This window comes from Monodelphis domestica, chromosome 7 (genome assembly GCF_027887165.1).
Source record: "Monodelphis domestica isolate mMonDom1 chromosome 7, mMonDom1.pri, whole genome shotgun sequence".
Classification (NCBI taxonomy): domain Eukaryota; kingdom Metazoa; phylum Chordata; class Mammalia; order Didelphimorphia; family Didelphidae; genus Monodelphis; species Monodelphis domestica.
Window position 1 is genome coordinate 53,670,261 of NC_077233.1, and position 15,081 is coordinate 53,685,341.

The following is a 15,081-nucleotide window of genomic DNA, read 5'->3' on the forward strand; positions in this document are numbered from 1 at the left end:
TGTTTTGTTTTTAAAGAAATATATGAGTTCAAATCTAGCCTCAGAAACTTTTCTATATGACCTTGGACAAGTCACTTACCCTCTGCCTATAGATCAATGATACACTGCAGAAGAACTACTCCAGTAGCTTTGCCAAGAAAATCCATGGACAGAGGTCCACAAGATCACAAAAAGAACAACTACAATATGACATATGACTAATCTTAAAGCTACTTCTCCCCTCCCCAGGAAACGAAAGCTTTTTTTAACCCTTATCTTCCATCTTAGAATCAATTCTGTGTGTTAGTTCCAAGGCAGAAAAGTGGTAAGCAATGGGGTTTACATGACTTGCCCAGAGTCATACAACTAGGAAGTGTTTGGGGTCAGATCTGAACCCAGGACCTCCTGTCTCTAGACCTGACTCTCTACCCAATGCACTACCTCGCTGCCCCCAGAACTATACCTTCTTAAGGGTGAGACTTGTGTATATTATGTTGCCTCCAGTAGTCACTTAAATGCATTTTTGTTTAATTGAATTGAACTGAATTGAATTGAGATGAAATAAACTGAATGTCAGAGGTATGAAATCTAAGAATCGTCACTGACTGGGAGTAGAGTAATTGAGATCTGTTTCTTATATTCCCTCCCCAGGAATTGGCTATGCAACTCAAGTTATTGAGGCCCACTTAAATGTATACTACATCATCATTCTAGCCTGGGCTATTTTCTACCTGTTCAACTGCTTCACCACTGAGCTCCCCTGGGCCACCTGTGGGCATGAGTGGAATACAGGTAGGAGCCAGAAGTCTTCTCTTGATGACCCATGGATGATCCCCTTTTTGTGATTGTGCCAGACTGTGATATAAGCTGGAGATCACCCAGAAGGGCATAAGCAAGATGGGAAAAGGCCCTGAGTTCATGCCATATGGTTGTGAATTTAAGGAATGGGATGTATTTTGCCTGAAGAAGATAAGATGGGCGGAGGGGAGGCATGATTTCTGTTTACAAGTATTTCAAGAATTGTAACATGGAAGAGGGATTTGAGTTGTTATAATTTGTCTCAAGGGGCAGAATCGGAGCAACATATGGGAGATGCATTGGGATAAATTTTGGTTTCAATTCGAATAGGGCTATTTGAAAATGGAAAGTCTTGGGTGGTTATGAGTTCCCCCTCACTTGTAATCCCTAAACAATGACTGGGTGGCCACTTGGCTGGTGGATTCTAGTGCAGATTCTTTTTCCCGTGCAGGTTGGGATAGATGAGCACTGAGGCTTCTTCCAGCTATGGAATTTTGTATTTTATGAAATCTCCTGAAAGAGGTGGTGCTTCAGCACCATCCTCATGGAATCTGGGGAATGGAAGAGGCAGAGTTTATAAGAGAGAACAATCCAGGAATGGGGGTCAGCCTATGAAAAAGCATGGCGACAGGAAATGGTGCATCCATTGTAACATCACTTTGCCAGTGTAGCTGACTTGTTGAATGCAGAGAGGAGAGTATGTGTTCAGTTATTTGAAATAGGTTATGAAGAGCTTGAAATGTGAAATAGATGACTTTATATTTTTGATCCTCGAGGTAACTGGGTGCCACTGAAATTTCTTGAGAAGGGAGGTGACAGCATCAGATCTGAGTTTTAGCCAAATCACCTTAGCAACAGCATGGAAGTTGGCCTGGAATGGGGAGTGACTTGAGGCAGGGAATACAACCAGAAATCTATTGCAATAGTCCAGACAAAAGGTGAGAGATCACACTGGCTTTGTTGAGTGCAGAGATGGGGAAATTTGCAAGAAATGCTGTAGAAAACATTTACGACCGATGGAATATGTGAGATGAGTGAGGTGTTGGGGCCGGGGATGGCACTGAAGTTGCAAACCCTGGGTGCTGGAAGGAAGGTGAGCTCACTGACCGTGAGAGGGCAATTTGGAAGAAGGGAGAGTGTTGAGTTCTGTTTTGAACATGTTGAGTTTGGGATACCTATGTGAGCTCCAGTACAAAATGCCCAGGGGATAGTTGGGAATATAGTCTTTCAGGAGGGAGACCATGGCCGTTGAAATATACCCCTTTACAGATGACTGAATTGAGACTCAGGTAGAGGAAGTTAAGATGTCCTGGCTAATTCAATCCAATCCAATCCAAAAAATATTTATTAAGTATCTTCTTAACAGTTTCAAGGTACCTTTCTTGAGGGACTTGAGATATGAAAATATTACATGAAAACAACCACAACAAAATAGCCCTTTCTTTGCTTCTAGGATTTTACTTACTTCTAGTGGGATAAGCATATAAACAAATGTGCTTATAGATGATTGTTTTATATATATATATTATATATATATGTATAATATATATATTATATATATATATAATATATATAACACGGCCACCCAATGCAGCTGAGGAAGTCTCCAGGTGTAACGACCTTTCGTGCCACTGGACCCAGGCTTCCAACGCCGAGAGAGTGGGACTGTCTCTGTGCGTCGACTTTTCCACTTAAATCTCCTTCACGCACAAGTGTCTTTGTGCACACTCATCTATACACCATAGATGAAAATGCACAAAGACAGTCGTCATCCTCTGTTTACTGAGAGACTACTACTATCTATATATAATTATAATTGGGGGAGGACGAAGAGGAGAAGAGAATCTTGCCAAATAAGGGAATCAGAAAAGGCTTCACACAGGAGATGACACATGACTTAGATTTTGAAGGAAGCCAGGCTGCTAACAGGGGGCTTTGAGGAAGCATTGAAGGCCTTGTAGGCAAACTAGGAGATGGAGTTCGATTTGGGTAAGAGCCAACGGGCTAGCTCAGCTGGAATGGGCTGTGTGTACAAGGGAGTAATGTGCAATCATTCTGGACAAGTTGGCCTGCCTCAGGGCATGAATGGTTTCAATTGCCAAGCTGCCACATGGCAGGCTAAGCTGCATACTCAAATAGAAGGTCTTCTGGCCCTAAGGTCAATGTTCTTGACATTACATGATCCCGTTGGCATGTCAGCCTTTGTGTTCTTCCCCTCTCAGCTCATCTTGTAGAATCATTTGGCAAGTGGTGAAGTGGATAGAATGCAGGACTCAGTCAGAATGTCAGAGTACTAGTGGGAGAAGCATATAGTTTTAGTGGGATAGACACATAAACAAATAAGTTTATAGATGATAATTGGAGGAGGAAGAGGAGGAGGAGAGAGTCTTTCCAAAAAAGGAAATCTACTTAGCTATTTACTTCCTAGCTGTGTGACTTCTCATCTGTAAAAGTAGGGATAATTAATAATTCACCTGCTTCACAGTGTTGTAAGGATCAACTGGGCGAATACATGTCAAAAAGTTTTTTTAAATCAAAATGCTCTAAAAATATGAGTTATTGTTGTTGTTTTGTTGATCTACTGTACAGTGTCCTTTGGAAAAATACCCTTACATTCCATCTTAGAATCAATACTATGCATTGGTTCTAAGGTAGAAGAAGAGTAAAGGCTAAGCAATGGGAGTTAAGTGACTTGCCCAAAGTCATACAACAAGAAAGTGTCTGGGGTCAGTATTGAACCCAAGACCTCCTGTTTCCAGGTATGGCTCTCTAACCGTTAGGCAACCTAAATGTCCCTCCAGTCTCCTTCCTAAACTTCTGTGGTTTAATTTAATATATACCTTGCATTTATTCACTAACCTGTGCTCACGTACACTTCTTGAGCTTCCTCTGTCTTCTATCTCTAGTTCCTGGGGCAGCTAGGTGGTTCAAAAGATAGAAAGTTAGGCTTGGAGTCAGGAAAACCTGAGTTCAAATCTGATCTCAGATGCTTCCTAGCTATGTAACCTTGGGCAAGTCTCTTAATTTCTCTTTGTCTTAATCCACTGGAGAAGGAAATGACAAGCTACTCCAGAGTCTTTGCCACAAAAACCCATGGACAGTATGGTTCGTGGGTCACGAAGATTTGGACACGTCTGAACAACAGCAAAAATCCCAGTTCCTAGTGCAGTCCTGGAACTGAGTAGGGGCTTTAATTCAAGAGCGATTGAACTGAATTGGATTCCGTTAAACTGAACAGCGCAGTTTCTCCTGGTGGTCAGGTTGCTGGTAAAATGGCCCCACTTTGTCCCTCACCCCTGTGCTTGCACATGTCTCTCATGGAAGCTGATATGCTTTACGGGTTCACTGTTTGATTTCCATTGTAGTTCACTGCGTGGAGTTTCAGAAGCTGAACCTGAGTAACTGCAGCCAGGTGTCCCTCCAGAATGCCACCTCACCCGTCATGGAATTTTGGGAGTAAGTGTGACCGAGAACTCCCTTCCCTCTTCTACCCCAGGAATGTTTCATCCCTGCAGGTTTGAAAAATTGGGGAGCCAGCTCAGCTGGCCATGTGGGGTGCACAGGAGCCCCACTGCTTCAGCTGGGCTTCAGGGCCAGATGCCCTTCTTTCCAGAGACAATAACTATGGCTTCCTGTTTATAGAGTTTAAAGTAGAAGCCCAAGATCTCAGGTGTTGGGTTTCTTCTTACTCATTGATAGCCAGTATCATTGCATGCTAAATCTAGAAGATTTTTAGTAAAATGTTGAGTATTTGTCTTTAAAAGAAAACAGGATATTTGAAACTTGCTAATTAATGAGCATATTTTTCTTCTGGAAGAGTCATAAGTGGTTGGGTAAAAATCTTGCCTCAGTGACTCACTAACTGTGAGACCTTGGATAAGTCATATTACTTTCCTGACTCAGTTTTCTCTATCTGAAAAATGTAGTGGTTAGGCTAGATGGCTTCCAAGGTCCCTCTTGGCTCTAAAACCCTATGTACAAATACTTCAGAAGATTGAGGAATGACATGTTTACAGATTTCAGTACTTGAATCCCACGTGGAAGATGATGTAGACCAATTCAATCCAATCAACTTGTATCAAGTGTTTATTATGTACAATAATAATGAGATTAGTTAGCATTTAGATATTCCTTAAGGTTTTTAAAGTGTTATCCCCATTCTATAGAAGAGAAAGCTGAGGATCACAGAGTTTAAGTGATTGCCCTTTGTCATATAGTGAGTAAGTATGTGAAACAAGGTTTGAACTGAGTTCTTCTTGACTCCAAGTCTGTTCCTTAATGCCTCCTTGCTGTCTCAAACAAAGTTCTGTAGAAGGGGTGCAAAGTCATAAACAAAGAAGGGTCTTCATTGTTGATAAGAGTACATTTTCTGGGTTAATCTTTGATTTTATAGGCAACTAGGTGACATAATAAACTGTTCAATTTGAGATAAGGAAGATGTGAGTTCAAATCCTGTCTCAGACATTTATCTGACCCTGGATAAGTCATTTAACCTATTTGTGCATTCATTTCATCATCTGTAAAATGGGCAAAATAATAGCACCAACTCCATAGACTGGTTGTAAGGATAAAATGAAATTATTTTTGTAAAGCATTTTTCAAATCTTAAAGGGCTATAGAAATGCTATCTATTCTTTTTTTGTGTGTAATTGTTCATTTGTTCAGTTATGTCCAATTCTTGGTGACCCCATTGACCAAAGCAGACCTGGCTCTTCTATCCTCTATTGTCTCCCAAAGTCTATCCAATCTCCCGTTCATTGTTTCCATGACACTCATCTATCCATCTCATCCTTTGTCATCTCTTTCTCCTTTTGCCTTTTTCAAGAACAAATGTCTTTTACTTTAATGATTTCAGTTGCCATCTGCAGTGGTCTTTGAGCCCTAGGGTAGTGTTAGCAGCAGCAGCACTGTCTCAAAGGTAACACAGATCCAATGGGCGATAGTTACGAATAGGCTGGTTTCAGCCTTAGATAAGGAAAACTTTTGTAACAAGAGCTGCCAGAAAGGTAGTAGTGAGTGTTAGGCACTGAAGGTATTCAGAGGCAAGTTAAACACTTTGTTAGGACTGCCTCACCATAGAAATCATTCCTAGCTCTTCATCTGATTGTCTCCTGTATGCTTTCCATCTGATATCTGCTATTAAATTTACTGATGTATTTTTCTTGTCCTTTCAAATAAACTATGTAGGGAACTTTGCTATATAAATGTGAGTTCTTACTATTTGTCATTTGTTTTCTTTTCTTCCTCCCTCTCTCTCTGTCTCTGTCTCTTTTCTTCCTCCCTCTGTCTCTGTCTCTTTCTTTCTTTCTTTCTTTCTTTCTTTCTTTCTTTCTTTCTTTCTTTCTTTCTTTCTTTCTTTCTTTCTTTCTTTCTTTCTTTCTTTCTTTCTTTCTTTCTTTCTTTCTTTCTTTCCTTCTTTCCTTCTTTCCTTCTTTCCTTCTTTCCTTCTTTCCTTCCTTCCTTCCTTCCTTTCTTCTTTCTTTCTTTCTTTCTTTCTTTCTTTCTTTCTTTCTTTCTTTCTTTCTTTCTTTCTTTCTTTCTTTCTTTCTTTCTTTCTTTCTTTCTTTCTTTCTTTCTTTCTTTCTTTCTTTCTTTCTTTCTTTCTTTCTTTCTTTCCTAACTTCTTTGTTTGTTTGTTTGTTTGTTTGTTTCTTTTTCTCTTTCTCCTTCCATCTTAGAATCAATACTGTCTATTGGTTCTAAGGCAGAAGAATAGTAAGGGCAGTTATAAATAAAGAGGTTTCTTCTTTCCTTCCTTCCTTCCTTCCTTCCTTCCTTCCTTCCTTCCTTCCTTCCTTCCTTCCTTCCTTCCTTCTTTCTTTCCTTAGTATCAGTTCTAAGACAGAAGAGTGGCAAGAACTAGACAATTGCAGTTGATCAATTTGACCAAATTTGAAAAAACAGCTAGAAAGTGTCCGAGGCCAGATTTGAATCCAGGTCCTCCGAACTCCAGGCCTTATGTTCTATCCACTGTACCACCTATCTGTCCTTTCCTTTTTTGTCTTTGAAGAAGACCAATGATATCATGATGTTAGACTAAAAGCATGATGTTTTTGGCTGTGGCTAGTAAAACTCCTTGAAGGCAGAAATCATACCTTAATTTTTCTTTATATCCCCAGAATCATCAAATTCAGTATACCATAGATGCTGAATAAATGTTTGAATTTAATTCAGAGGCATCAGAGTGTAGTATGGTCGCTACTGAATTGGAGTCAGAGGAACTGGCCTTAAATCCTGACTCTGCCACCCAATACCATTGAAGGGGCCTAGGCTCCAGATGCTTCCTCAGTAAAATGAGGCAGCTGTATCTAGATTATTTCTAGCTTACCTTTTGGCTCTAAATCTCTGATCCTCGTTAAAAGACTGGACTCCCGAGGTCTTTTGTAATCATCAACACTGATGATTTTGTGACTGCAGTTGACTGCTGAGTGATTATGGGCAGGAAATGAGAATTTGGACCTTTCTCCTATGGATTTCCACTGAAATGGCTGATTAGTGATGATGATTGAAAGAATGAGGTTGCATTTATTTAATACTTTGTGTGTGCACTAGGCACTCTGCCACACACTGGGGATAGAAATGCAAGCAAGCAAAATAGTCCCTGCCCTTAAGGAACTTCCACTCTAGGAGAGGAAGATGACATATAAAGGGGAGTTGGGAAGGCGGAGGGATGACAACATATACAACATATACAATTCAGCAGATAGTTTGGTTTGGAAATGGCTGAAAAGTGATGGGGAAGCCTGATTCCTGGAATGAGAAGGTGAAAAGACATCTTTCAGAGCCCAGGGTCTCAGGGGCAGAGCCTGGGCTCCATTGTCAAGGGGATGGAGAAGATGAGGAGGATAGATAAAGTAAAGAAACATGGTATATAAATTGCTAGGAAACTACAAGCTCATTCATATAGCATTGCTGACTTACAAGTGCCCTTACTCAGGTCCTCAGATCCCTGTGAGTTTGGCCCTTCAGAAATAACTGTTATTATCCTCAAGTGTCAGAAGAGGAAATGGAGCAAAAAAAAAATGGGTGTCATGTTAAATAACTTATCCAGGGACATACTTAATAAGTGTTAGAGTTGGGACATCAGCCTAGTTCTCCTGGTTGTAAGTCCAGTTCTCTTGGGGGTATATTCCTCTCTGCCTCAGCAAAAATGAGGTGTAGGATAATCTGCTGGGGCTGGAAGGGGAGGCCTGGATTCAAATCCCAGCACTGTACTAGCTATGTTACCATGAATAAGCCTCCGGAGCCTCAGTTTCTCATCTGCAAAAAAAAAAATGGGGAGAGAGAAATTTCCATTAGAGAGCCAATCCTAGAGTCAGGAAGATCTGAGTTCAAATATGGCCACAGACACTTACTGCGTGACCCTGTATGACTTTGGGCAAGTCACTTAACCCTGTTTGCCTCAGTTTCCTTATCAGTAAAATGAACTGGAGAAAGAAATGGCAAACCAAGCCCATTATCTTTGCCAAGAAAAGCACAAATGGGGACATGGAGAGTCAGACACAACTGAACAACAATAACAAAAATAACAGAGAGGGTTATATTAAAGATCAATAAAATAATACACAGAAAACACTTTGCAAACCTTGAAGTGGTATATAAATATCATTATTATTATTATTTTGCATTTTTTGAGACTAGATCTTTCTATTTCATCTAGACTGAACATATAATAGACACATACCAACCTGATACCATACTGAGTCACAGCTTTGATCTGAGTCATCAAGAAGTCTGGTGACCCTATCCTTGAGTGCTCACCTTATGGGTGCCAGTTTAACTGAAAAACATCTGATTAGCTTTAGCCCTACTCTAGCTCAGACTCCCAAACTCAGAGGATCACAAGGCTCAGCCTCTCCAGAAGCAAAGATGATCTAGGTAAGATATAGGTACAGTACAGCTATTATCTTGGAAAACAGATTCATTTAAAACATAGGCTTCAAAAATATATATAAAGATAGATTGTTTTGGGAGCAGCTAGGTGGCTCAGTGGATTGAGAGCCTGGACCAAAGGTTCCAAATGTGGCCTCAGATACTCCTTAAATGTGTGACCTTGGATAAATCACTTAACCCCCATTGCCCTAGCTCTTACCACCCTTCTGCCTTGAAACTAATGCATAGTCCTGATTCTAAGATAAAAGAAAGAGTTTAAAGAAAAAAAGATAGTTTGTATTGGACTGTACAAAACTATCAGCTACATGAGGGCAGTGGCCATCTTTCTTTTAGCATCTATCATATTTCTCTATATACAGTTGGTGCTAAATGTTTGCTGATTCAGATTGTGTTTGAGGCACATGAGTACAGATTTCAAAGGAGAGAGCAGGGTGACCCTTAAAGATGGGATGGAGACAATGCATTAACTTTAGTTCATTTTTCCTAAATGATTAAAAGTGGACTATCTTGAGATGTGGTCATCACATATGTGTGTGCATATATCCCTAAGTAGGTGGCAGTTTGCTAGAAGGAGTATGTACTACCATTGACTTTAGCTATAAACACATATGTGGATTGAGAAGGAATACTAGGCGGCTAGGCTAAAAGAACTAGCAGGAGCATTCCCCTTTGGGCTGTGTTGGCTAGAGGGAGATGCTCCCTTCCCCCTCTCCTTGTGAATCTGAGGACATTTCTCCCATCACCCTCCCTCTGCCCAGAAACCCAATGGTAGTGCTTCCTCCTTCCCTTGTCTGGGGTAAGGCGAGGGGCTCACATGCTGTGTGAGGATTGCACACTGTGTGAGATTGGGCACTCGGTCTTTAAAAGGTTCTCCATCACCACCTTAGAGTCTTAGATATCCTCTAGTCCAAACTCCTCCTTCTACATAGTATCCCAGGCAGGTGTCCTGTGCATCTCACCTCTGCCTTAAATAGTCTCAATGATGAAGCAGCCATAACCTTACAAGGCCCCCATTCTTTGGTTGAGCATCTCAAATACAAAGTCATATCTCATGCTCAGTCAATTGCTAAACAAATAATCATTTTTAAACCCTTACCTTGTGTCTTAGAATAGATGTGAAGTATCAGTTCCTGGGCGGAAGAGCAGTAAGGGCTAGACAATTGGTGTTAAGTGTCGGAGGCCAGATTTGAACCTAGGAACTCCCATTTCCAGGACTGGCTCTCTATCTACTGAGTAACCTAGCTACCCCCCATCCCAGTAAGCATTTATTGAGTGCCTAGCATGTGTCAGAAATTGCATTAGGCACTGGAGTTATAGAGGCAAAGATGACATAATTCTTGCCCTCAATGAGCTTACATTATATTTATTGGCAGAGAAAACATATACATATTTGAGAATATATATCCTGGGGGATTCTGGGTGTGGAACAATGTATTCATTTTCACTAAACATTCTCTCTTCTTTTTTATTTATTTTTAAACCCTTATTTTCTATCTAAGAATCAATATTGCATATTGTCACTTAACCCCCATTTCCTAGTCCTTACCACTCTTCTGCCTTGGAACCAATACAAAGTATTGATTCCAAGATGGAAGGTAAGGGTTAAAAAAGGAAGGAAGGAAGGAAGGAAGGAAGGAAGGAAGGAAGGAAGGAAGGAAGGAAGGAAGGAAGGAAGGAAGGAAGGAAGGAAGGAAGGAAGGAAGGAAGGAAGATAAAGAAGAGGAAGGAAGGAAGAAAGGAAGGAAGGAAGGAAGATAATGATAAGAATCAGCCTAAGTCTTCTCCTCAACTTATCCTTATATCAGATGGATCCTTAATTTCTCATCATTCCTGATTACTCTCTTCTATTTAGGCATCATCAGGATCATTTATAGAGTAATGGAAAAGAATTCAAGCCACCTAGTCCAACTCCCTAATTTTACAGATGAGGAAACTGAGACCCAGAGAAATTAAATGATCTTCCCAAGACCAAATGGATAGTAAATATGAGAAGCAGGAATTTCACCTAGGTCTTCAGATGCCCAAACTAGTATTATTTCTTTTTGACTACTGCCCAGGTTGTATCTTTTTCAGGTCTTGTATTCTAAGAGCTCTCTTCCTTTTAGAAACCATGCCCAATTTCTCCTGTAGTTTAAGATAATTAATTTGTTCACTTCTATTACTGTAACTAGATTACTCACCTTTCTTTTAACCCAAGTACTCTTTGATGGTCTTCCCTCATAGATGTTGGGTGGAAATACAGGGTTTTTTGAGGGGTAAAAGCTAATTGGTGTTCTCCCAGCATCTCAAAATAAATGCAATATCCCTTTAATTTCATTTAAAGGGAATGAAAGATTAGTTAAAACTCTAGGTGTTTGGAATCAATGATAATAAGTAATATGATGAGGACTTGTCTCAAGTTTACCTTTGCCCAACTGAAATTTAAGAGAGGCTATTCAGGTGATGAGTGATATAAAGAAAACCATAGGTCCTACGTCCTTCAGTAGCATCAGCTTTCATTACAGTTTATTCATAACTATTATAGCAGGTCTCAAAATCAACATTTTGTTATCCTAAAGGGGATCATAGTATTTCTCTCAAATCATATCTCTTTGAACATTTTAGCTTTTTCGCCACTCGTACATGTCTTTTCCAGAGTTATTCACAGTTACTTGTTTGATTTCTTTGTTTAATTTTTTTCTCAGTGACAAAGTACTAACCTTGAGTTCAAATCACCGCCAAATACTAACAGTGTGAACTGGAGCAAGTCATTAGATTTGATGTCAGCTAAAACCCCATTTTTGCAAGAAGTTTCTTCCAGTCTTCCTTCATCTTAGTGTCTGCACTCTGGGACTCTGCCCAATTTGTACTCCATATATCTTGTTGGTTCATAGGCTTTTACGTATTGTCCCCTCATTAGACTGTCAGCTCTGAGAACAGAGACTGTTTTTCTCTTTATTGTATCCCTGGTGCTTCTTGTACTTGGCAAATACTAGGCATTTACTCAATATTAGTTGACTTGATGACATCCAAGCTTCAATGTTCATGTGTTTTTACTTGTATTGTCCACCTGAAAAAGCTGGTGGGGGAATGAAAGGTAAGAGTTTATATGAAGCATAGACAGAACCTGGGGCAAGTATCAAAATGTGTCCCCTTTTTTAAAACCTCTACCTTCTGAGAGAAACTAGATGACTCAGAGGATAGTGATCCAGGCCTGGAGATGGGGGGTCCTGGGTTCAAATCCAAACTCAGACACTTCCTAGCCATATGACCCTGGGCAAGTCACTTAACCCCCATTGCCTAGCCCTTACAACTCTTTGCTTTGGAACCAGTACATTGTATTGATTCTAAGATAGAAGGTAAGGGTTATTTTTTTAAATATTAGGAGAAATATGTCTTCATGTTTTATACTTCATTTGATATTAATGATCAGAGGGTTATTGAACAAGTTTATATATATTATACATATATCTTAAAATGCCTTTTGAAGAAGAATTTTTAAGATAATGTCTTATTCTACCAAATTAAATACTCTTTTTATGGTCACCCAACAATAAACAAGATGGAATCAGTCAATGGTTAGTAAGCATTTATTGAGCTCTTACTATGGGCCAGGCATTGTGCTATTCCTAGTGATTCAAAGAAAGGGACAAACAATATTTTCTATTTCTTTTAGACAGTATGTGATGACAGAGATGTAATCTACTATGGAATGTTATTTTCTGGAGTTTATCTTTTCCTTTTTAAGATTTTTATCAAGGATGCCTATAATGCCTATATCGATTATTCTCAAAAGATTTAACATAGAGAGAAAAACAGGCAGATGAGCCTCTAGTTATAGATATCTCTCAGTTGCATCTTTTGTTATAAATGAATTCTGATGTTTTATTACCCACCCCTACCCCTGCTACCCCAGCTTTGATATCTTTCTCTCATTTAGATCAAATGAGATAAAATTTATTATGTGCTTAGCATAGTGACTGGCACATAGTAGGCATATAGTGGCTATTGTTATTACACTTTGAGAATCTATTTCTCCATACCTCCCAAATTATGTAGTCTCCAACATAGACCTCTGCTATATATATATACTTGCTCTAGTCCAGATCCTCCTTGTGTTTTTGTTTATTTCGGTACCTTTTTTACTTCCTTGAGAAACACATCCAAGATGACAATATCAGAATAAATATGTCACTGTGCTTGATTGTGAAAATAATTTCCTATGTAAATCACTGGAAGTCTTTTTTCATCTTTCATGTCTTTGTGGTTCTCCTTTCTATTTTATCCATTAATGTTCTTGGGATGACTTTATTTTCTTGAATCTCTTACCAAGCTTTCTTTAAATTGATTTCCCTCCCCTCCTTGCTATTTTACTAAGACATACTATTTATAATGCTATTCAGAAATACTGTTCTTCTCAGAAAGAGTTTTAAAATGTTTATGTGAGTCTCCTTGGCTGTCACATTTCTATACTTCCCAAGTATATCAATTGTTACCTAATTAAGATAGCTTTTAAACTCTGATGATGTACTTGTTGTGGCAATTGGTTTATGTCATTTAGCTATCCATATATAATTGCTCTAATTACTATTAAGGTCCTTTCCTGAGTCTATTTCACACTTTTGGTGTCATGACTTGTTGAAAATTTGTGAGAATAAAATTGTATTAACTATACACCAAATCTTTTTTATTCTTTTTTCTAGCTTTGTGCTACTTCCCATCTTTGTTTTAACAAATTAGTGATATGACTGTAAACAAATAGTTGACTCAATAAGGAGTCCTAAATTGATAACCTTGTTTCCTGATTATAAAAATCTATAATTACTTTTATTTTTGTTCGTTTTAGTGTTGGTTTGTGTTCATCGTTTCTGGTACCCTCTGAATCTTTTCTCAGATAAAGTGGTCATGATGCATGTGTGTGATGCTCCCTAAGTACTTTGCAAGTATTTAGCCTCTCTCATATTTCCTGAATCATATTCTCTAGCATGTTTTTGCTGTCCTAACCTAGATTTACCTTTGTCTTGAAATCCCTGACTATAAAAGTATAGGCTAATTTATTTGGAAGGTCTTATCAATTTCTTCATAGAACTCTGCTTCCTTTTCCTCCTTGGCAATTGATGTTAGTGTGTAATCTGCAGTTATTTTCATGGTGACCTTTATGTACATCCCCATCATGAGCAATGAAATATGAGATGACCAAATGCCCCATGAAATGTTTTTTGTTGCTTCTGAATCCATAATAAAACCAAAACTTCCAACTTCTTCATTTGCCCCTCCAGAGAAAACTTGTAAACCATCCTTCCATTTAGCTTCAACTTCCTTCTGTCTTCTTGTTTAATTTGTAGTAAGGCTTTCAAATTTGATAGATAGAATTTATTTCTTCTAAGAGTATTTTTCCCATTTGTCATTAGGCTCTCACACATAGATATCAATAACTAAATTGGCATATATCGAAAGTCTAAAACCCAGATAATTCTTAGTAATCTCTGCCATTTTTTGCCACATTGCCACCATCACTACAGTAACCCTGGCTTACTTATTCTACCTCAGAGAGCCTCAGCAAATGAGGTAATAGCTGGGCCCCCATTAGTGCAAATAATGAATTTCCCTTGTGCCCCACGAATTCATTGAATTCACACTGTTAGAAGTTATAATTATGTAAAATATGATCGTTGGTTTTAGGCCAATGGAAATATACAATGTGAGTTGGAACCATGTGGCCACTTCAGGGGATTCATCATTCTCACTAATTGGGCCCTAGCTGTTATGTTTACACTACCTACTTCATGGGATTATTGCAAAGTGATTTGTAAACTTTAAGATACTAGAGAGACACTAGTCATTGCTATTAGGAAACTATGACTTTTTGTCAAGGGCACAGAAGAAACGAGGAGTGATCTACAGAAGCTAAGTTGTAGAGACTTTGTTCCTTCCAGAAGTTGATTTCATTTATTAAGCAATTTTTCATTATTATGGAAACAGGGTCAAGTTGTGTGTACTTTTGGTCAGAGTTGCTCTGGGAGCCCCATATAGATAGTGGGAGCTGGGGAGGGAAAAGCTGGAATCCCAAGACCTCAGAACCTGATCCACATAGAAGAGCAGAGTCACTTTTGCCAGCCTGTCTGATTGTGTGTCATGCTGGATTATGATAAGAATTGATTCCTCTATCTCATTGCAACCAGTGGTTATAGCAAATCTCTTTACCGGAGGAAAGTCAGTGAATAAATTAACTAATACTAGTCGTGTGACTCTGGATAAGTCACATCACTTCTCAGTTTCTTTATCTGTGAAAAGGTGGTGATAATAACACCTACCTTCCATAATTGCTTATAAGGATCAAATGAGATAATATTTAGAACGTGCTATATGAATGCTAGGTAGCTAAATATTTGACAAAGAATCTTCTCTATAATATACCTAGCAATTTGTCAA

General features: G+C 38.9%; 1 protein-coding gene across 1 annotated transcript in view; it reads left to right on the forward strand.

The window, feature by feature from the left end:
• Positions 1–15,081, forward strand: part of SLC6A11 (solute carrier family 6 member 11) — a 185,130-nt gene that overhangs the window by 14,580 nt on the left and 155,469 nt on the right. The window contains exons 3-4 of the mRNA XM_001365646.4: positions 631–771; positions 4,143–4,233. Of these exons, the coding sequence (XP_001365683.2) occupies positions 631–771; positions 4,143–4,233 (232 nt within the window). The remainder of the gene's footprint in view (positions 1–630; positions 772–4,142; positions 4,234–15,081) is intronic.